Raw genomic sequence first — 24,393 nt, forward strand, 5'->3', positions numbered from 1 at the left:
GTGCAAATATTAATTAAACTGATGTAGAATCACAACTATTGGCGAATTAGATTCTAAGTAATAAAACAAATTTGAAGTATGCATCCATATGATAACATATATGAGTCATTATTACAAAGAATGAGTCACGAGATAAATGGACAACAGAAATATGTAAAAAAATATAAGGTTCCACTGCATAAAATGAAATTGCATCAATAATACGAAGTGATGATATATTTGATACATCAGCTTCAGCTGGATATCAAACGCAACTAGGAAATACTAAAGTATAAAATTATCCAAGATTACAAAAACGTGCAGATGAAGTCATCAGGAATTCAATTAAGTAATAACAGTGTTTACACATATAAGATTGTAAAGTTTATTTTCATTTTTCAATGTTAAAGTTTAATTTTTAAAAATTTTAGATTTGTTCGTAGAAATTCTTATAAATGTTTTATAATAATTAATACTTATATAAAATTACAAACTCTGCTCAAAGAAGAAAAAAAACAAAAGAAATATGCGTTGTTATTTATGTTATTTACAAACAATAATGATTGATTTAATTTGGTTTTATAGAAAAGTAATCATACAAAATAATATAACTACGTCATACGAATAAATTATACAACAAAAAAATTTGATTATTGAAAAACAAACCAAAAAAAGGCATATATGTATAGTTTATGTATATTTTTTTAATTCAACATTGAACTTGATGAAAGGTTGTCAGTGTCGTGTGAACGAAACTTGTCGTACAAGTTTACGCGATGGTTAGTTTCTTTTAATGTCCTGCTTTATTTCTCGTATTACATCTCCGTGAACAAAATACCAATGCATTCTCGCTTGAATTTCATGGTGGTACGTTCAGTGGTACCTTCCTGTATACTGTTATCCTGTTACGATGATATCCTGGAATACACGTGTCACATTGTTGGCCGTATAATGATAAAATAGAAAATAGGTATTTGAAATGATTCATTGCATATTTCTTGATGATAAAAAAAAAAATCTCAATTAATAATATTTTTTAAATACAAGATTCTTAACGTATCATCACGATTAGAGGATAATCAGTAATGCGAGAATTCTTTCTTTTAGAAAACTATCTTCTTACTGTATCGATGAATACACTTGGAAAATGTAGTGAATATTTTTTTATATTTTATATAATTTAAATTATTTCTTTTATCAAATATAATAATGGAAATAATAACATTATGTTGAATTATATGTGACATCATATTTTATGTGGTATTATTTAAATTACTAAAATTATTTACTTAATCAATTTCTGATATTTTAAATTAAAAATAATTATAGAAAGAATTGTATTATAACGTTAGAAAATGTTAATTTGATACATAAATATGAAAATGAAAAAAAATTAACTCATTAATCGCATATATGGAGACATCTGTAGAAGAAATAATAAACCCGTTTGTCATCTACACAGAAATAGTGATTCAAATACTATATCAGAAGGTACGCATATTAGCATAAATGATAGTGAATAATTTGAACTATAGCGAACTTCTTTACCGATTGACTGATTCTTCTGTATCGACTGTGGAAAAAACATCCCATGCACAAATGAAATGATTCTGACCACGTGGTTATTTCATATATGTGCCATATATGAATTAGAATAGATAAAGATAATCGTTTTAGAAGTACCATGAAAAACAAATGTTGCTTATTGTTTACAAATATTATTAGTGAATAATATGAAATTATTTTCAGAAACTTTTTTTAAACATAATTTTTACAGAATTTTTGGTCTACTACGTAAGTAGTAGAAGTAAGTAAAAGTCAGACAAATGCAGCGATAGAGCATAATATAACTATTTGGTTTCTTAGACAAATTAAAAAACGTTCAAACAAATAAATTAACATGTTAAATTTATATTTTTGAACTATATTTTTATATCTATTTTCCAATATATATGTAAATAAATATAGAAAAGACTATATTCATATATATTAAAAATATAAAAATTTGCGATACAATTTCAATTTATTTTATTTAATATTGCCATTTGCCATTGTGCATAAATTTAAAATAATATTTGTTTTCGATGATTCAATAGTATTCAAATTGAAATTAAGATGCAGCTTAACTGACAACTAACCTAACTACGTCAGGCTCGATTTATCGATTTCTAACTTCGCGTCGACCTTTACAGGAGTTTGTGCCAATTTTAGCAATCGTGTTAAATACAATTTAAAATATAAAGATAATATTATGTAATTTTTGTTATACATATATATATATATATATATATATATATATATATATATATATATATGAAATTCATTTTATATATAATTATTCGAAATTTTAATTTTACTCTGATTTTATAAAAATAGTTAAACAATAAAATTAATTTTGAGAGTATTCGCTATGCTACGTAAATTTTGTATTACGCATTTTTTATATCTAAATCATTTTAATTATTTATGCATACACATATAAAGATTTTTAATTAGTTATTCTCAAGATTATTCTTATAATTAAATACCTATTGTATTACGTATTGTATTATTATTTTTATCTTTATAAAAATACTAGATATATCCAATAAAAATATTAGATTTTATCCAATAAGTAAAATTTTGTAATCAACAAATTTTTTATTTGTATTTTTATCGTAAGTATTATCAAATCAAATGATTAATTCTTTCACAATTCTTTATAGATTGATAATTGTATAAAGATATAAAAGAACAGATAAATAACTTTTAATAACAGATATAAAAGATATAAAAGATATAAGATATAAAAGAACAGATAAATAACTTTTAATAAGAATTTTATAAAATGATTACGTTTACTACATGTGTAATTATTAATCTAAATATTAATTCATAATTCAGCATATGAAATTTAATATCATAAAATAGACCTCCAACTTTAATTGCTGTATTTCATTTAAAGGTATTCAGGTCATTTTTATTAGCACAATAAAACTCTTTTTTGCCACGTTCGTTCGTAGCGTTGCAAACAGAATTGCACGCAAACAGAACAATAAAGAATATTTAACAATTCAAAATTTATAATTTACGAATAAATTTATTTAATAAAATAAGAAATTTAAAAATTCGAATTATTATTTTTTGTTCTCGAGATATATAAAAACGATTGAATAGATATATAAAAACGATAGAAATGATTGAATTAATAATTAATAAAATCGCAAAAAAAAAAAATTTGATATCAAATTTTGTAGATTTGATATTAAATTTATAGTACAATGTCCCATGTGTAAACATGTGATGTCATAATCTTATTCATGCATTTTAAATATTCAACACATTCGATGTTTCGTGTCACGTGTTACAACAGAAACCATACTACTATATGATTGGTAGGGAATAAGGAAACGAAAATAATGTTATTATTGGATTGAGTTTGCTATTTAGAACGATCGAAGCAAGTCTTGTTCAATTAATGATAGTATCGATACGTTCGATTTTATGATACGTAATGTGCTGATCGTAGAGAGAACTTACGGTTATTTACGGCCAGTAGTCAAGGACTTTCTCTTACATAATACTGATTTACACCAGTTGCAGTTATGTTATCCGCACAACAATAATTATTACGCCGCTATACGTAGAAGAATGGGATCACGATGTTTGACGATTTTTCTAGTTCAGAAATTTCGATAACAAGGGAAAGACTATTAATATCTATTGCGTACTTGATGTGAACCGGCTCCTAGAAATATATTTCTAAACACGCTAGAAAATAAGGTGCAGCAACGATCTAAAAACAAACTTCTTACCAGGAAGTTACTATAAACATCGCCTACATTTACGAAAAGATATAAACTTGGCAATTTTATTATTACGTTATTTTCGAGGAAAGAAATAATACAAACTTATTAAATGTATCCTAGATACTTTGATTCAAAACTTAGATCAAATATATCGATAAAATATACTGATAATAAGTTATAAGATTAATCGGTTATCAATAGAAAATAAAATTTAATCGAAAGGAGAGATATATAAAAGATTTATTTCAAAAAATTAACACGTCTCTTTGAAAGAGAAATAATAAGAATGATAAGTAGAGAGAATTGGATCTTAAAATTTGAAAAACAACATACCTACTCCAAGTCCTAAGAATTTCGTCCAATAATAAGATAGACGAGGCAATGCACGTATCCAAACAAACTTCTTTCGACGTTTACGAGTAAAAGTCGAGGTGGATCAATGGGATATAACGATCGCACGAATACTGCGGCTTCACTTCGGTCGATGTCTCTAGATGCTTCTCGTAAGACTGGTATCTTTTCAAGGACGGAATAACGGTGCCAGAAGAGCGAACGACGACACTGGTAAGCCTGTTAAATGGCCGGCCACTCTGGGTCCTATCTGTTCGACATACGCGAGAGAGGAAAAACTGGGAGACGAAACGGCGTGGCGCTAAGCGCGTGTCTCGCGGCACGGTTTCCGGTTCGGCGGAAAAATTGGGGAGGGCACGCGTGACTGAGTTTGCGAACGACGCTAGAAACGAACTGGCGTCGCGAGAGATCGCGGAGAACAAGACGGTCGTGCATATCGGTCTAAGTTAGCTTTGGTATTGGTACTAGCGTATACATAGGCGCCTCCTCCGCGCCTGCTATGTAGATATGTGTTCTGCTTGTGACCGTGTTCAGAATCGCGTGAGAGTGGGGCGTCTGCGCGCTCTCTCTCTCTCTCTCTCTCTCTCGTTGACGACCTTTATTTGCATGGAAATTAGTGCGCGGGCGTATGTATACCACTTTCATGTAAATCGGGCCTTTGAGTAAAAACATTGGGAATTTGTCTCCCTCTCTTTCTCTTTTCGTTCTTCTACGTAAGTAATTTAAAGATTGACAATTAATTACAAGTGATTGAGAGATATCGTTTTTTACTGGTATTATGTCTCGAATCGAAATATTTTAATTAGTGACACAATTGTTAAAATTTCGAGGTTAGGAAATGATGAAACTGAAAATCATTTGGCTATAATAATTTAAATCACCCGTTGATTGTTATTTTTGAATAAAAAAAAATTGGAGATGGTTTAAATGCAATTTACTTTTTATCGAAGCTTAAAAGTTTTATATTAAATAATATTTGTTTGCATACTTATGTTTATTTAGCGTTATATATACAAAATATGTTGTAATTCTTATTTGTTAATCATATAAGATTTTTATAATTATTATTTATAAATATGTTGTTCATAAATTTGTTCGCATTTTAGATAAAATTTTTCTGCATTGGTTCTATTTGGTATGCTATGAGAAAGAAAGGATCTTTGTATTAGTTACAAGTTGATGTAAAATAGTACTTACATAATCAAAGTGAGCTCGAGCGAGATGAACGATTTACTATCAAGGCTGAAAACATTTAATAAGGAAATTCCCGAGTAATGATTATACATTTTTATTTTTAATTTAATTAAGCATTGATATCTTAACAGAAGTTTAATAATTACGCAATGATGCATTTCAATGGCATGTTGCTCATTAAATAAATAAGAGCAACATACATGCGTACGTAATATAGTTTGATAATGATATTATTTTTTTTTTTAGATATAACAGTTTACAAATTTCTCGGAATTTAAAATATTAAATTAGTAATAATAAAATTAATTATATTGTGATATTTTATCAATTATTTTTTGTTCATAATTTTATGAGAAAATAAATTTGGGTAATATATTTGGAAAAATAACAAATAAATGGATGTCTACTGATAAATTTAATTAGTAAAATCTTACGTGTATTTTGGTACTTGTTCAATTCTAAGAGTTCATCTAAAATTAAAGTGTTAGATACGTCTATCTATAATAGTATGTCTATCTATTAATAGATATCTTTACGTATCTAAGAATTCGTAGATATATATATTGAAAAATACTTTTTAAGTAGTCAGTTAAAATCATTAGAACGTATCTAACAATGTAACGTAGAATGATGCAATTTACGTACTTAAAAATTCTATTCTACAGAATGTAAATTAACTTTCTAAAAATCTAACCTAGCATTATTGCGTTATTTTATTAATATTTAATATCGATTCTTTGGAAAATATAATAAGATAAAGGCGTGGAAATTCACAGGATGCAAAGGATTAAGATTATAAAATTAATGTTTATAATTAATGTTTATAACGTTCCGCTTGGTGTAATTCAAAGAACAATTATTTAAATTCTTCGTTTGGAAAAACCCTGCAACATTAAAATACTTAATTAATTATAGTCAATTTCAAGATAATATAATATCTCCTAAGCACCAACAAATTATTGGATTAATACAGAGAAAAATTGTAGAGGCAATATTTTATAGAATATATATAGCGTAGAACGTTTTTTAAAACTTTAACGTTTTAGAATTTATAAAAATATATATTCAGATGTTTGTCAATTGAAATCCGTTTCAATGACGAGTATAGAATGGTTCGTCATTGATTCTTTCAGTGTGAGCTGATTCTTGGAAAAACTATCAGGTTGTCTCGTAACTCGTTCCTTGGAAGCGAATCCCTATGAATTTTCATGATTTGCTGGAATTGTCGACACTTTACGCAGAACCAGGTTGTGTCTTCCACGATTTCATTCTCGTACGGGTTACGTGGAACGAGTTCCCTAGAAAAGTTGAACGTATACTAAAAACATGCAGGTAGAAATATTGTCTCGATAAATTTTTACTTAGATCAAAGAAAAAAAAAAAATAGAAGGATAAATCTTAGAGACGAGATAAATTAATACGGATTATATTTTTATAATATGAAATTTCCACAAAATTAAACATCGATTGCAACAACAATATTATTTCATCTTTCAATTTGACCGTGAGACGATCGATAAGCTTACAGCACATTGGTGTACCGGGGAGAGTAATTGTGTCAGTGAATGGTTTAACAGGTACGAACCAATGGCAGAACTCGTATCTTCTGGTGCCACGCCCCATCAGCCTCCAACAGGTCAGTACCTGAACCAGAATCCTGGCAAGCAGATTTAAAATTGTCCTCGTTGCTCCATTCTGTATCATACTTCTTTCGAAAATATCAGATAAACGAGCACTATTTTACCATATTAATGTTAAAAATATCGTACAATTTCAACAGATAATTAATAACTTATATTAGGAAAACATAACGAAATAATTTTCATCGATTAAACGACCAATAGCACAAATAATAGTAGTAAATTTTTGAAACATATTCGTGTAACATTGTTATTTCGTTCATTGTGTTCTTCTTTATAAAGAAAGTTTATCTATTGTAAACTTTTAAAACCACGAAATTGGAAGATTGTTCTCTTCTCTCAAAAAGAGAATGAAATTGATACACAATTCGTTTCGAAAGTTGCGTCAAGAGGTGGCGTTTGTGCGGATTGGACAATTTATAGCGGATACCAAATACAGCACATGGAGAAACTTAAGCTGATCCTGAACGAGGCTCGATACCAGAAGAGCGGCGAGTTGTGACAACTTCTTGGAAAAGATTAGGCGTCGTTAGCGGCCTTCGCCGGGCGTCGACCCGGTCGGTAGTCAAGTAGTCTGTCTCAGAATCAATGTTGCTCAACTTTCCAGACGTCTAAACGTCAAATCTTTTTCCACGATCGTTTAAACAACGCTCGATTCGATATTTCGACGATTCGTTACAATTTAATTTCATTCATTTTTTAGAATATGAAACGATCATAAGTTTTGGGAAACGTAACGTGGTTTGGTGAGCAGTGTCCCCAAGTCCCGCGCGCCATTTTGGTACCACTCTATCTAAGGCCTAAGGTATAGCCATCTCAACAACTCGAGTAAAAATTACAATTACGCGATTGAAATTCGAATCTTGAAACATTTTAGATTAACGTTAAATTGAATTGGATCGTTATTCGATTCTTGCAAATGCTTGTTCTAATTCTCAACAAATTGATCCTTTATTCCTCGCGAGTTTCAAATGTTTCGAAAATATTTTTTAAATTTCGAAGGATTTTAAAAATCGTGTCGAGGTTTCGAGCGGGCTGTCTGTCCCTGCTCGCAACACTTTAATTAAACGTTGTCAGAAATGGAAACAGGCGGTTGTCATCGGTGTTTTACGGTGAGAAGCACACGAGCCCTTACAAATCGGTCCGGACAAAATCTTTAGAGAGGAAAGAAAGAATGAAAGTAATGTCGTAAATCCTTTTGCGGGAGGTTTTCGCCGCTGCATCGCGAGCACTTGTGCAAGAATCTCTCGTAAGTCAATCCACTTCCCCTCCGATGGTTCGCAGGTTTCCCACTCGGCGGCCATCTCTCCCACCAAATCTGTCCGCCAAGAATCCACGGAACGTTGGAAGGGATGGATCTGCCCTCCTCTTTGCTTCAGAAATCTTTTACTACATCGGTTAGGTGGAGAGGAACCTTGTACTACAAGATGGGTAATTTGTCGTTTTAACGGCAGCTCACGCCGACGCAAAAATCTTGTCCTTCGACGAAACGACGACGAACCTACCAGATTTTCTTCTCGTTTTTTTTTTTTTTTTTTCTTTTCTTTCACGCCAACGAGTACTATATTCCGTACAATGTAAAGAATAATATCGTTTCCATTGTTTCCGGGTTCCCCTGTGAAGTAAACGCGCCTCGAGATAAGCGAGAGTTCTCGAGTCATTATCGAGTCTATTCTCGCTCGCGAAGCGTTCTTTAAAATAAAATTGAATTTGATAACGCGGCTCGAGAATCGGCGCGAGACATATATATATATATATATTTGACGAAGATAAATTTAATAAAGAACGCGGAACTGAGAAGAGAGTTTGCAAACAGTGCGCGTTTCCGATCTCTTCGGCTTATCAGATGACCGGTATATGCAAACGTGGATAATTAAGCAAAACGATTGAATTTACATAACAATCGAAGCAAAGCTCCTTGACACGAAAAAGCAAAGTATGACGCAAAGAAATATGTAAAAAGTTTTTAACGAAAGGCGCTAACGGCGCGTTTCTGCGTCGCCTGGTTAATTAGAAGAATTAATTAGCATCGATAAGTAGCATAATTAATATGCGCAACCGAGGCGCCTTCCTCCGGATGTCGACGCGGTGTCGAAGATGTCGCGATTTTCGGCATCGTGGAACGGACTCCCACACCTCTATCTTCGACCACCTACGGCGATTCGTGCATCACATCGAATTACCGGAATAACGAACCGCACGAATAACCAATAACTTTCTTTTCCTTCTTTCTTTTAATTTTTTTCTCAATTTTTAACATTGTTTTTATTTTCTATCGAATAGAATCTAGAAATCGAAAGTCTCTTTTCAGTAGAAAGATTACGCGTATATTTGAACAGCTTCGTGTACGCATAATTATATTTACGATTTTTTTCTTTTTTTATATAATTTTATCGAGAAAAATATGCATTAAAAGTATAAATCAATACATACATATATATAAACAGATAACGCGTTGGCGTAGCGAGGATACTAATACTTATCGCATTACGTTCTGGCTACTTCTCAATGACATTCCACGAGTTTCATTCATCGATGCGCCTTGTCACCACGCTTTATTATTTTCGGTTCTCACATTGCGGTTATCATACGATCCATGAAATTATATAATTTTGAGGTAAAATCTACGAAATTCTGTGGCTCGTTTATAAGAAAATGTGGTAAAATAAAACAATTTCGATCGTAACGTAACGTGGATAGAAATATTTCGTTCGATTATATCAATTCCAATTCGAATTAGAATCAACTTTCGTTAACGCATCTGTTCAATCAAGCTTTGTATATAACTACGTATATAAATTAGTGGGGAAAAATTAGTGGAATAATTAGTGGATTCGGAATGGAAGGGAAGAAGGAAGAAAAGGGGAAGACAGTCGTTCGTTATTATCGATAGAAATACGGCGTGAAGTGGGTGGGCGTTATTCGATCGAGTAGGAGCCGATCGAATATGCGATCATAAGGCCGGAATGAACGGTTGGCTCGCGCGAATCGCGACGATCGTTTCCGACAGGAAGTCTGGCCAAAGAGGAAGCCTCGGACTGCGTCAGCAGACGTCGCTCTCTACCGTACGCCTTTCGTGCCGGCTCGTGCCGTTTCAGCTGCATTCATGCCTTTTGCATTTGCTCGTGCAGGCTTGCCGACAAAGACCGCCGGCGTGGCACTCGCATCGCATTTTCGATTACCTGCTCGACTCAGCTCGCTCGTGTCTCGCACCCACGTTCTTTCATTCCAACTCTCCGCGTCCTCGAAACCGATGATCTGTATGCCATTGAATCGCTCCACCATCTCTTATCCCTCCCTTCGCCAAACGTGCTAATTTGCTTAATAACCTTCGCTCCATTTTTATCCTCCATTATCCTCAGCTCGAACGCACCGACAATATACAATTTCGCCGCGGTAAATTCATCGATCTACTTCGCTCGCATTTATATACGTCGCGTGCCTATCCTTCCGTTTCGCTCGCCTTCTGTCGCACTATATCGATCGCTCTTTTTTCCGCTCGACCCATTTCCAAAGCGGTATCCTAAGATTGCGAATCGATGCTACGAAACGACGACGCGAGTAAGAATCGCGTCCGAAACGTTCCGCAATTGGCAATCCTTTAAATCGGAGATATCACGTTCGATCGACGAGTTAGGATTACGACGAGGCATATGTATAATAGCGCTCGGTAAACGCGTATCCCGCAAAGCTTCCGTGCTATTCGCGATCGGTAAACGGTGCCACACCCTTCCGTGCCGCTTCCGCCCTTCGCCGTGGAGAGAAGTTGGCGGCAAATTGAAGCCTCCCTTGCCTTTCCTTCCAGTAATTGGCAACCGATGCACTGGGCGTTTTTCTCGGTCCGGCCCCGATCCGTAATTGCATCCGACCGGACGCGCAACACGCATAGATCGAGGCAACCCGTTCTCCCTATCCGTATAAAACGAATCAGAAATCGTTGCGGCTACATTGTCTCTCCGCCGATACGGATCCTCCTCCATCTCCTCTTCCATCGTAACGCGAAAAAGAGACGCGATCTTCTTCTCCAGAAATTTCTTTCTTCGCGACACGTACGTAACGTTGAAACGAAATCGCGTTATCGCAGAAATCGTTTAAAACAGAAACGAGCCCGTTACGTCTTTCCTTTAATGAACCGCGTCCCGATTGTGATCCGCTTGCTCAACTTATTCCTCGAATTAACGCTTATTACAGAGGAGGTAAAGCGAAATCAGGTTTGTTAACGCAAGAAGAGAAAGAGCTAGGCGGCTAGGTCGGGCGGCAAAGGTGGCCGGCAAAAGTCAATTAGTAACGGAACAATTATATCCGGTCGAATGGATCGGGTCCAATCTCTTGGTCGCATCGCCTCCCTTGCGCAACCTTGCTTCGGTGTCGCCGGTCAACGATCCGCCGCGCAAATAATCAACCGAATAAAGAGAACGGCGGGGACAGAGGGGTGTAGGAGAGGGAGGAGCGAGTTTTACGAGTCGCGAAATGACAGGGCGCAAAGGTATCGCTTTTCGGAATAGAGAGAGATTTCTTTACGCGCTATTTAACGACATTAGCCGACCGATTGTCGGGCAAATTTAATTTAGTCGAGCGAAAAATTTGCGCGCTTCGGTTCGACGATTCTCTTCCGCGACGACATCGTGGTATAAAGGTATATTTTCCATTCGTTACTTTATTTTCCACGATCGGTAAGTGAGTGGAGTGGAGGGATCGATCGGCTCGATCGTATCGGGGTTGATTAGGCATCGCAATGACAAAAATGACGAGGGGAGTGAAGAGATCACGCACGTGATCATGTGCGCCGTCGTGTATTATTAGCAGGTAGCTTGTTAGGCGGTCGGTTTTGTGGATAATGGCAGGTATTACAACACGCGACCGTTATTAACCCCTCGGTCGGCCTCCCTTCCTCCCCCACCGCCCCGTCTTCTATCCGTCTTTATTTCGCAGCGCGCTTCCACACATCCGCACAGATATAAATCATTATTCATAATAAGCTGACGCGACAAAAAAGATCTCCACCGACGGATCTTAGCTACGCTGAATGATCGTGCCGGATGACTCTCCCCCTTCCCCCACCTTTCCAACGCTTCTCTCCCTCCCTAGAGAGAGAGAGAGTCATCTCTCGCGATTAAAGGACGCCGCCGATCGAACGATCTTTTAAACTCGATCTTTTCGGAAATTCCGAATGTTCGAATCGAAAAAACGCCATGCCTCGCAGAAGATGATCCAATCGTAAGTTGACGACATATCATCTCGATACATTTCGTACGACGCTTTTAAGCACGTGAGTCGAAAGTAAGCGTAGCGGCGGTGTCGTATCGTAGCGGAAGAAGTTGGCGCGAATTTGTTTCGAAAGGGTTGGTAACGAGGCGAGAGAAGGCGAGATATTATTCCCAGGTGGTTCACGAAACACGTCTTCATTTTAGCGATTGGTGAGGAGGGGGGTGGTGAGATTCCACGAGGAGTCCCGAGGAGAAGGCGAGGCGGCGGTGCACGTGGAGATCGACGTCCTGGAGAACGTGGCGGCGGTGTTCACCGTCCCCGTGTCCCGGTCATCTTCGTCGTGTGGGTCCGAGCGTGCCGGACATAGCACCGCGTCCTCGCGATCGCCAGGGTTTTGCCGTTGCGCGACCCGAGTTTTTCGCTCGGCTCTTCTCTGGCGGCAACTCGAGGCCTGGCAAGTCGGCAGTGCATTACACGCAATTAGACGCCAGGGTGGCCCCGAGGTATGTCCGACAAACGGTCCTCCTCCTCCTCCTCCTCCTCCTCCTATCCATCCCCCCGTCCTCCCTTTCCTTCTCTCTCTCTCTCTCTCTCTCCCTTCCTTTCTTCCTCCACCTTGCTTCTCTCTACCTACTTACAACTAGACCCCTCCCCCCGTTTCTTCTTCGTCTCCCTCCGCCTTTCCCTCCGTCCCTTTCCCTCCCTTTCCATTTTGTCGCCGCCTTACTTTTCTTCCCGGCTTGAGAAAACCGACTTCGTGCCGAGCTTCCTTCCCTCTCTCCTCTCCTTCCTCTTTCCCTCTTCTTTCTTCCCCCCCATTTTCCTTCCAGGCTTCCTTCTCTTTCGTTCGCCGCCGGTTGAAAATCCACCATTCCTCTCCCGCCAATCTTCTCTCACCCGGGGAGAACGACGCGTTTACTCTTTCTCCCTTCCCTCTTCAAAGGGAAGGATATATTTATTATATCGACGTAAACGCGTAATCGTAGATCGATCGTTTTTCGAGAGAGGGATATTTTCGCGTAATTCTTCCCGTTCGCGCGGGATTTATCCGCGAATTATCGATTGCGAGGAAACGATAATAATAATAATAATAATAATAATAATAAGAATAATAATAATAGTAATAGTAATAATAATAATAATAATAATAATAATACAAGGATAAAAGAGTAGCGGAGAAATCGTGAAAGAGTCTGTCACGGGGAATTTCGAATTGAAACTCGATGTTTCCCGTTCCAGGAAACCCCGATGACGTATCAACGGCGGGTTTTAAAGACTATGGAAACCGTAGACAAAACCAGAACACGGTTTATTCCGTTGAATAGTAGTACCTCCGACGGCAAATACAATTGTGGTATGCGTGTCGCTGAGTGAAAGAGGCGGACGAACATTGTATCGCCTCGGTCTCCGCAAAAATGTTCGACTAATTATATTTGTGCGTGTGCGAACACGTGTTTCACGCTTGTAGTCACTCACAGTCAATGGAGGCAGTGCGACTATCGTCGAACAGGTTGGCACACACGGCCCTGCCGTTCTTGCGGCGGAAGGTGGCTGGTACGCTTGAGAACAAAATGGGAGGAGACGAGGCAAGAAAACTCTCTCGTGGAGAAGAAGCGCTAGAGGCGCGCCGTTTAAAGCAGGATGCGAGCGAACCGGCGCGTTCTAAGTGTAATTACCATTGGCGCAATTAATTTAGCTAAAGAGCCAGCATTAATTTACAATCTGACCTCCCTCCCGCATTCCTTTCTCGCACGGTTCTCATCGATCGTGCCGTCGATCCTATCCTATCTATGAATCGGGGATTCAAATTTCTTCCTTCTCCTCCTCCTGTCTAATAAAATTTAAATCTTCCCAAGATTTATAGTTGGTTGAAAATTTCGAATAAAGTTACTTGGACACTTAATTACTTGTTAAATTATCGAGGCAACTTGTCGAAGTAAACTTGTTTATTCGTAAGCAACTTGGACTATCAAATTTTAAATTTATTTAGAAATTTTAATGAATTTTTAATTGCAATTTCGTTTTTTTTTTTTCGAAGAATCGCGTCTGATACGATCAACTTTTAGTTAGATCTCGAGGAGAGGTAAGGAGAATGCGCACAATGCGATCGCTCGAGCTTGACCGACGCTACCAACTTTTCCGAAATTTATAATCTCGTTCTACAGCTGTAAGCTGTAGAAAGGAAGGATCGAATAGCTCGAAATTGCGGTCTCCGCACGAGATCGATTCTTCGATATTCATCGCGAGACACGTGCCTCCTTTCGCTTCTTTTCTTCGGTTCACCTGGCATCTCTGCTCGAGGCATCTGGCCGCGATTATTTCGCAAATATTCTTGTTCTTCTTTTTTTTTTTATAACTTCTTAATATAATTTTAATTCGTGAATATTTGTGCATATATCGGGTTTAAATCGAAATGGTTGCAAAATTTGAAAAAAAGAAAAAAGGGAAGAAAAAAGTATAGAAAGACACAAATGGAGCGAGGTGAGGTTTCTACTCGAGATCGAATGTCTCTCTCTCTCTCTCTCTCCCTCTCCCTCCCTCTCGTCAACCCATTGGTCGCGGTATTGTTACGTTTCCCCGCGTGGACCTAGGTTAAAATTAGCCATTTATTCGTTGACCGGTGACATCGAAAGTCAAGCGTGACGAAAGAAACAGAGGCAGTTTGCATGGCCTCGAAGAATACTAGAATCTCGACACACCTTTAGAGAGCCACGGTCGTTCACATTGTGGATCGTGAAGTGCCGTGAAAAAGATCACGGGGGCCATTGTGCCCAGCCCTGCCTTTACAACCGGGCGGCGGGATGACTCCTAAATATTTTACAACTGCCTTACGGTCCTAACGCAAACGGCCGCACGTCAGGACGCCCATTTTTTCCTCCTCTAACATCTGTATAATATTTCACCTGGTGGGACGTGCTCGTGCCTCTTCCATAGAACCGCGATACAAGACAGTTATATTTCGCCTACGATCTCGATATTAACCATCGACCAACTCACTTTCCTTCCTGAAAATTTCAAAACCGAAGAAAAGGAAAAAGGGGGCGGTCTTATTAACCTCGCGAAGACGAACGTCGACTTGGCTCGACGAATCCGGCCATAAATTCCCGGATGAGGAAACGTTTCGCGTCTGATCCGGTTGAAAAAGTCTGTCGAATTACGGGCGAGCATCGGGCGTCGCGGCAAAAAGCGTGGAAAAGAAGAAGGATCGGAATGGTTGGGAAGGACGAAATCCTTTTGGGGTGGTGAGTTTGTCCATCGGCCGGTGGTCCAATTAGCGCAGCATCCGATAAACGAACTCGCGGGGTGGCTGCGCAATTGCTGGTTAGGCCGCCATATAAATTTCTTAGTAGAAGCCGGTCTCTGTACAACCGTCTTCTGCCAGGCTAACTGTGCCGTATACTGACCGGGCTGACTTTCTTGCGCGATACTCGACCGGCCGCGCCTCGCTAAAGGGTATTAAATGCCTTCCTTCTAGCCTGACCGATTCTATTCCATTCCGACGACAGTTACTATCTGGAATTTGCCGTCAAACGGAAAGTCTCGAGGAGCCTCTCCGCAGGCCAGGTACAGTTAACCGTGTTCCATCAACCACGAGCTTTTAAACGAATCAACCATCCAACCCCTTCTCCGATCGATTTCTCTCCTCGTAGTCGATTCGAAACGGAACAAAGGAAAGGAAGGAAGGAAGTATAGGATTCCGTGTTTCTTCTTTCATGCACGTAACGAACAATTTATCCATGATCCATCGTGTAGAAAAATACATAACGTCGCGTGGGAAGATCTGGCCACTGGCCAAAATTACTGGCCTCTTCCGTTCGCGCTATTCGGCCAAGTTCAAAGTGACGAATAGCCTTTCGTTGTCCTACAACCACCGCGAACAATCCCGGATTTTAGTTTGCAGTTTGGCATCCGCGAATCGTTGCCGCGGATCGGACTCCATTTCTTCCTTCGTTCCAACTTCTCGACACGATTTCTTTTAACAACGAGAGTAGTTAAGTAAGTTCGATTTTGAAATCGAACGAACGGCCACGATAAGTTGAACAATAGAACCCCCGCCAACCGTTGCATCGTATCGTATTTTTTGTGAATAGAGCGATTGGGAAATTTCGATTCCGTTGAAATCCTTGAAGAAATTGCAACTCGGAATCAGGTGACGATTGTGTAGTAAAACGTAAGTCTTTTTTTCCGCTCCACCCGTCTCCACCTGTTTTATTCGTTATTGTCATCGTGACGAGCCTTTCGTGTATCGTGTAAAAATAAATTTTCTATTATTTTTATAAAATTAATCGTTACATTAAATGTTCACCACAGATAGTTTAACAATATATTAAGCGATAAAACATATATTAATCGAAGCACTATTGCTTTGACAAATTAATATTTATGTAATATTTATATTTAAATCGGTTAAATACTTATTATATGTTTTATACGACGTAACAGAAATACAGAGGAAAAATATTTCTCTGATATTTTCGTTTGAATAAAATTGTCTCGATCCGTTTTGGCAAGAAAAAAATAAATATAATTTCAAATGTGTTATAATAAAAGATGCAGTTTTATGCACAACGATTTTCGTTCTTATTCGCTACTTAAATGCAATTATGAACTTTTCACATTAAATGTTCTAAAGATTCTTCAAATAGCGTAGATTCTTAAAGCGTAGAGAAGCAATTATTTATAACGCAAATTTAAAATTATTCCGTTTAGAAAACTTTCGTAATAAAGTGGTACAAGGTTGTGATACATATTTGCAATTTTGCAACATTCTGCAGCATAAGATTAATTCCGATAACATAATCTATATTAAATCCAGACAAGCTGTCTTACGAAATACGATGTTATTCGATGAAAAGTAAATGGTACATGTATATACGTGTCGCACGTGCCGTGTAAGCTCGATTTCATACGTAAATATTACGTATCTTTTTAATTGTTCAAGATTTTTACAAGTAAAATGTATCGTTTATATAACCAGCCAGAATGTAGAAGAAATTTGTATTGTATTTGTAATAACTAGGTCAACAGAGTACAACAAACAAGACATTAGTTATTTTACAAACGAATATATATCTGGTATTAAATTCTTGAAATATATCCAAATTCTATTTACCGAAAATTTATTATCGCACTGTGTTAAGTATGAAATATATAATGGGATATATGTGATATAACACTCGATATTGCACTATTTTAAAAAAATTTATTTTCAATATAATAGTCATATGATTACATTATACGTTAGATGCACTGCAAGAAATTTCAGCGTCGATTAGAGGAATCAGAATTGAAACATGTTTATGATGTAACTATGCGTAATGTAAATATTGTTTATATTTATCCTCGCGTTTAGAATAATTAGTAACTATTCTAATAAATGATAATTCAATGCACTTCAATTTTTGGTAAATATTTTTCTCACATAATGTGTAAATTGTGTAACAATGTTAACAATAATATCAATAAGAAATGTGTGAAATAATAATTTCATGATGTCAAAAACAATACTTTTATTATATTCGTAACATAGAGCATCGCGACAAGTAGAGAATTTCTTTAAATAAAAACTTGTTGTTATTATTAATATCAAATATTTGGTACTAATGATATAATACGTTGTATTCTAAATACAGATAAATTATGAATCTATGGAATTATTGTGACATACGATCATTCGTTAATATAGATGTTATCATTTTTTGTTTAGGATATAGGTGTATTGCTTATCCACGGATGGATAATTTGAAGTAAAGATGGAGGAAGATATAAGTTCAATTGAGGAACAGAATAAATCGTGTCGAACTAATAAAATATCTCATAAGTCGAATATTCGAAAATTTTTTGGAAATGGTAAGTATATCGAGTATATTAAGTCAAGAGATAAATTTCAACAGTTTCAGATTAACGTACACGTATATTTTTTATTCTAGTTTGGCGTAGAATTAAAGATGAAATTAATGAGGAAGAACGTAAACGTTCAAACGAGTACGGAGATTATTATTTCTGTAAGTGATTATTTTCATAAATAAAATATATAACAATTTTGAAATAATTCATATAATAAATTAAGAATAATTACGGATTAAAAGTTCTCTTTCAATTGAATATGATGAGAAAAAAATTTTTAGAATATTTGAATAGAAATAATGAATTATCAATTTAATTAATATAAAAATGCGATGAAATATTCATAGCCACTAATATTTGAATCATTGACAATTCAGACATATTACAATTTTGAAAGAGAAATGACGAAAGTATGTTCGATTGACATCGTGTATCTTATCTGCGGATACGCGCCGTATAGACGAAGAGGGCAAATAGTGGAAGAAAGACAGAGATAGAGTAAAAATATTGAAATCAGCGCCATCTTCAGAGTGCCGCAAATGAAACATAAAAAGAAGAGACAGAAAATAGTTGGAAAAGGATGGAGATAAAATAAGAATTGACTTTCAGCGTCATCTCTTGAGCGTTAAAAACATCATTCTAAAAGATGATTCAAAAGATGGCGTTGATCATCAATTCCTACTGCATCTTATGTTACCTTATAGAGATATCTTTAACTCAAACGATGGTGCTAGTAGTTATTTCTTAATTCTATCTTTATCTTTCTTTCATTATTTTCTGTCTTTCCTTTGTAAGTTTCATTTGCGGCACTCTCGAGATGGCGTTAATTCTCATATTTTTATCATATCTCTATCTTGTTCCATTATTTGCTTTCCTTGTCTACACAATAAGAATAATAATAATAATAGAATAGAATAAATAGTATGAAACGAACAATATAAAAATGTTAATTCATCCTTAATTTCTTAAGCAACAATCAATAATTTCTAATCTTAACATTTGTATCTAATAGTTCTATAGCTGTAATTATGCAGTGACACTTCATTAAAAAGATATGATTATTTTTATATCATATATTGTATTTATTTTACAATTGCTAGATATTCCTTAGGCATTTATTCTATCTCGTATATATTCATCATTATAAGATATAACAGATAAATCTTCAATTCATTTGATATTTGAATATGATATATGATTTCTCTAACTTTTAGGATTAACTGGATTATAACTACCAGTCATAATTCATTTCTAAAAGATACATGATATTCAAATTATAAATTTACACTTTAAATATTTCATAATTAATATTTATAGTGAATTCTATTTTCTATAACCAGTTCCATACAACTAATACTAAGACCATTTGTATTTTTCTATAAATTTGAAATATATTTTTTATTGAGAATAATTAAAATTAGTATTTACTGAATCATAGAATCAATCTTTTTTACGCATTTTTTTTGTTTTTGTAATTTCTAACATTGTTTGTAATCACAAATATACTGTTTTTATAAATATCAAAAACTTATTATCATATTCTTTAATAAAATATCGAAACTTATAGTTTTGAAATAACACGTTCAATTGATATAATTTCATAAATAAATTTTTTATAAATATATTTTAATTTGAAGAACAAGTATAGATAAAGACAACAAATGATAGAATAAGGATAGAGATAGGATAAAAATATTGATATCAACGCCATCTTCAGAATGCCGTAAACGAAACTTAGAAGGAAAGGATGGAAAACAATGTGAAAGAGATAAAGAATGAATTGACTACTAGCGCCATCCTACGAATGTCAGAGACATTTCTTCTACGTAGGATAAAGTAGAATAAAAATTGTAGATCAGTGCCATCTCTTGAGTATATTTAAAAAGATAATTATTTGAAAAGATATCTTTAGTACTCAAGAGATGGCGCTAAAGATCAATTCTTATTCTATCTCCATCCTTCTCCAATCATCTTTTGTCCTTTATTTTTGTGTTTCATTTGCGGCACTCTGAAGATGGCGCTGATTTCAATATTTTTACTCTATCTCTGTCCTTTTCCATTATTTGCTCTCCTTGTCTATATTTGCTCTGCAAGATTTATCCGCTCAAGGGGACGATTTCGATGTCCGATTAACTTTATTGTCTTACATAATTTTAATACTTAATTTTTTTGAAATTCGATCAACCGTGTATGGTCGTTTGTGATAAGAGCAATAAATTAAATATAAAAATTTTCAATATAAAATTATGAAATATATTATATATTGTAAAAAATTAGAACGCAAAAGATTTTTAAAAAATTATTGTATTAGTGAAAATTTTTTGTTTTTTGTTTTCTGACATATTTATTATATATAAAATAAAAATTTCGATATTTTTTAACATTTTATTAATCGTTTTATATTTATATGTAATAAGTATGAATTTATAAAAAATACAATTTCAATTTCGTAGAAAATGTATTTGTATATAAAGTAATTATTTTCATTAAGAAAGATAAACACGTATTATAACGAGTACATTTTCCTACGATTCAATAAATATGTATATCTTGAGTTATTATGACCTCAATACGCTCTATTTGGGCTAAGTAAGAATAATCGATAAGTTTATATGACATTATGAAAATTAAGTGCCCTTTTAACCAGGATAAATGATGTAATTTGCATTTCTTAAGAATAAGGGAATGAAGTGGGCTGTATAAATATTACATTTTATTATAAATTTCGTTTCGATATGTTGACAAAATTTTGAGTAACGTAAACATAGAACGCAGTCAAAGACTTTCAATATCACAGCATAGAAACCTTTTAATAAAATTTTTGTATTTTAATTTTTTTCTTTTTGGTCGAGTTGGCGAATGAAAGTGGCGAGAGAAACTCTCGTTTGGGGAGGAGTGATGGGGCTGATGAAAGTTTTTGAGAGAAAGTAAAGAAGAAGAAGAAAAAAAAAAATAAAAATAAAAATAAAATAAAATAAGATTCGGCGTTTTTCTCACTTTAGTCGATATGCGGTTGATCGAGATTTGTAAATTACAGATAAAATTTTTGTTCGAATGAGTTGATCCATATAACGATATTTATCCGTCAAAACATATCGATTTACATTAAATTTTTAATCGCTCTCCTTTTTTACTACCTTCTCTAAATCTCTAATAACATTTAATTGTTCTACTTTAATTGGCAGCTGATGTCTTGTATTTCTTTTCATTCAAGTTTAATTATCTCATTTTTTTACCTCATTTTTGGTACAGATGAGTATTTGATGAAAAGTAATCGGGTAGATGAAAGGATACGACTCGCGGCACTTTAACTTGAAAGAATGATGTTGCAAATATTGTAAAAGAAAATACAAGGATAAAGAGAATATTTAACGTGCACGTTACATGATTATATTACGTAATGATTCTCGAACGAATTGCTTGCGAAGTTCATCTTCTCAGCTTATTTCCCGCTACGGAGAAAGGAGGTTAACAAGCATGGAAGTAACGCTCCATGTATGTAAATGGATCTTCAGTAGGCTTAAACTGAAGTGTTGATTTCGTTGTATGTGCGAATATCGATCGATCCGTTAAAAATGTTTTCAGCTGAGACAGCGTTATTCAAAATATCTATAAATATCTCTGTACACATATATATATATATTCGAATACACTATGCATATTTAAACTAACTGAAAGAGAGTTAACGAACATTAGACATTTGCGCAGATCGTGCACAAATTTCCCGCAACATTCGCAATATTGAATCTAATTATTATTAAATGTTCAACTGCAATATGAGTTTATAATCCGATATCGATGAATATAATACAAAATGATTTATATATAGTTTATACAATTATATATAGTTATGAATTTCAATAAATAATCCTTTATTTCACGGGAAACTCAAGAAAGAATAATCTTTCGCCCGTATTCCAGAGACTATGATTAAGTTCTCGGTAGATAGATATATACTCGTTGATGAAAGTTTATAAAGTATGAATCGAAGAATTATAGTTTGGTCGGAAAAAATAAAAGTTATTACTAGCCAACGAGAATTAAGAATTCGTTGTGTATGATGTAACTCGTGCAATTCTCTTCTGGGGAGTTTTGACCTCGCTCGTACTAGATTTACTCGAGCAGTCGATCCTCAGGAGGCATCAACTTTGCCCAAATGGACAATAATATACATCCCTTGAAACGCTATTGTTGTCTTGAACAGTCGCATACTTTAGTGTTCATTTGTTTCAACAATTGGATTGAAAATGAGGAAGAGCAAAAAAAAAAAAAAAAAAAAGGATTGCGATAAAAGTATAAAGTATCGCACAAATATTGCACGTTTCGAATGATAGATCGAGCCCAAGGATTGAGCATTAAGGATTACTCACTCGACTTGTTATCCTATATGTTATCCTACCTCGATCTACACGCTTTATTCGCAAAAGTATCCGTTAAAAAGTTTTATCGTGCCGTTACGCGAGCCGCTTTACACAGTCGTGGTTTTAGAAAACTTTTGCAATTAACGCGAGTGTCAAGCGGAGAATGTTAATTTGACCGATAATGAGTTGGCAACCTCTTGGCCACCGTTATCTATGTTTTGCAATAAATTTTTGCAATATTTTTCGACGAATCACCTCGAAAGATGGCACACGAGTCGTAACGACGTTTCGTAAAAATTAGAATTAGAATTTTCTCGATGCAATTTATTTTCTAAATTTTGCCTCGCGACCAACTCTATCTATATCCGAACTTTCCGCAATCTCTTCCTCGTTGAATATAGCTGTACTAGAAGTCTCGAGTGCTCTATTACCAAAGTCGTCCTCCGATTTTGGTCCTCCTCAAAGATTGAACTTACCCTTAGGAAGTTTTCGAAACAGGTGTTGGCGTTTTATCAAGTTTGGAGCATTGTTTCGAAAATACTTTGAATAACAATTATGGAAGCGGTGGAAATTTCTGGAATATGCGAAGAGCCATGGTAGAATATTAATTTCACATATCCGTGGACATATAAGATATACGTGCATAGCAAAGTAATACGAAATCGAGGGCCACGTTTGGATTAAGAAAATATTATTATTGTAGATTCTTGAGTTTATATACGTAAAGGTATTTTGATATTCTTTCTTATTTCGATCAAATCATATCATATCAATTCCCCGATGATAATGTTATTGCAAATTATTACGATTAACGGAATTATCGAACCAATTATCCATATCCTGTAATCATTCTGTTTGTATCGTTATACTTCTACAATTACATCAACACTTATGTTTACTCGATTATACCACTCGATTCACGTGAGGCAAATATATATTTAATTGCTTTAGCAATCAAATATATAAGTATGCAAATAAATTAATTGGCGGATACACGGTAACAGCCAATCCTTATTATCCTTGCAATGCGTTAAATGATTTCGTTCGTTTCGTCCAACTACGTTTATTAATTTATAATCACGACGCGCGTAATCGGGATCGTAGAATTTCTACGATTATGACAAAAATCAGAAAACGAAACAGGCGTATTTTTTGAAAAGCGAATTATTATTATTATTACGCGCGATATCTTTGCGCGTTTTTGTTCTTTTTTTTTTTTTTTTTTCTTTTATTTCGAAATCGAAAACGAAATCGACGCGCGGGTGATAAAAGCGTGGAAAGACAGTGCATCACGTCACCGGAAACTCGGGAATGAACCCGAGTAAAATGGATATATGGAGTTTCCGTCTAGTCATTGTCCCGTGGCGTAGGCAAAAATCGCGACAGAAACGAAAATTACAAGGGTCGGCTGCATTTCGAAAATTTTCACCCTCGTTCGAAATATTATCGAAAATTGTAGTTTCGGGAACCGATTGAAAATCGATCACACACGCGTCGATGGAAAAGTGTTTTATTCGTTTAACTGTGTGACAAACGTGGAAAAGGAACGTTTCGGCCCGCTCGAAGCCCGCGAGATTTCATTTTCCACGTTTCGTAAATTTTTCCATTCTCCTTTGAAATTATCGGATCGTTCGAAAAAAAGAAAAAAGCAGTGTTTGAATGTAATTCCTGTGAAAGTATTAGTAAAGGGTCGCATTCATTTTTAAACGATTGGAAACGAAATGTAATAAATTGGTGAAACGTCTGCCGGGGTTGACAAACATCTTGGGAATACAATGGGCAATAAAATGGGAATTGAAACACCGATGTACTCGTGATTAAACGTTTCTTCCATGGAAGTAACTACCAAGCAACAGCAATTATCCTTTCCACGGACTGTTTCTCTTCTTCTTCTTCTTCTTCTTCTGTTATAAGATGGAACGAGTCTGTCCGCAACTCTCCCCTCGCTTTATAATTCCGGCTTCATTAAATGTCCCATTCCCTCTTTTCTCTCTCTATTCGACAAAGAATGAAACAATTGTCTAG

The 24,393-nt window shown here is 35.2% G+C and overlaps 1 protein-coding gene and 1 long non-coding RNA gene across 4 annotated transcripts in view; one reads left to right on the top strand and one right to left on the bottom strand.

Moving 5' to 3' along the window:
- Positions 1–340: 340 nt before the first annotated feature.
- LOC116414739 (uncharacterized) lies at positions 341–4,235 on the bottom strand. 2 transcript variants are annotated; one of them, XR_015293237.1, is made up of 2 exons: positions 4,101–4,235; positions 341–897 (listed from the first exon to the last, which is right to left on the bottom strand). It is a non-coding gene; the product is annotated as an uncharacterized LOC116414739 (long non-coding RNA). The 2 variants fall into 2 exon arrangements; XR_015293236.1 differs by lacking the exon at positions 4,101–4,235 and adding an exon at positions 3,499–3,967.
- A 333-nt stretch (positions 4,236–4,568) lies between these two features.
- LOC100871823 (A-type potassium channel modulatory protein KCNIP1) overlaps positions 4,569–24,393 on the top strand; it is a 123,839-nt gene continuing 104,014 nt past the window's right edge. The window contains exons 1-3 of one of the 2 annotated variants that reach the window (XM_086911773.1): positions 4,569–4,831; positions 17,868–18,010; positions 18,091–18,165. In XM_086911773.1, coding sequence (XP_086767899.1) covers positions 17,914–18,010; positions 18,091–18,165 — 172 coding nt within the window. In that variant the 5' untranslated portion in view covers positions 4,569–4,831; positions 17,868–17,913. Of the gene's footprint in view, positions 4,832–16,028; positions 16,332–17,867; positions 18,011–18,090; positions 18,166–24,393 lie in introns of those variants that run through there. The other variant, XM_086911774.1, reaches the window with a different exon arrangement.

This window comes from Apis florea, unplaced genomic scaffold (assembly GCF_048593485.1).
Source record: "Apis florea isolate Af1SG1 unplaced genomic scaffold, ASM4859348v1 contig_3367_pilon, whole genome shotgun sequence".
Lineage (NCBI taxonomy): Eukaryota > Metazoa > Arthropoda > Insecta > Hymenoptera > Apidae > Apis > Apis florea.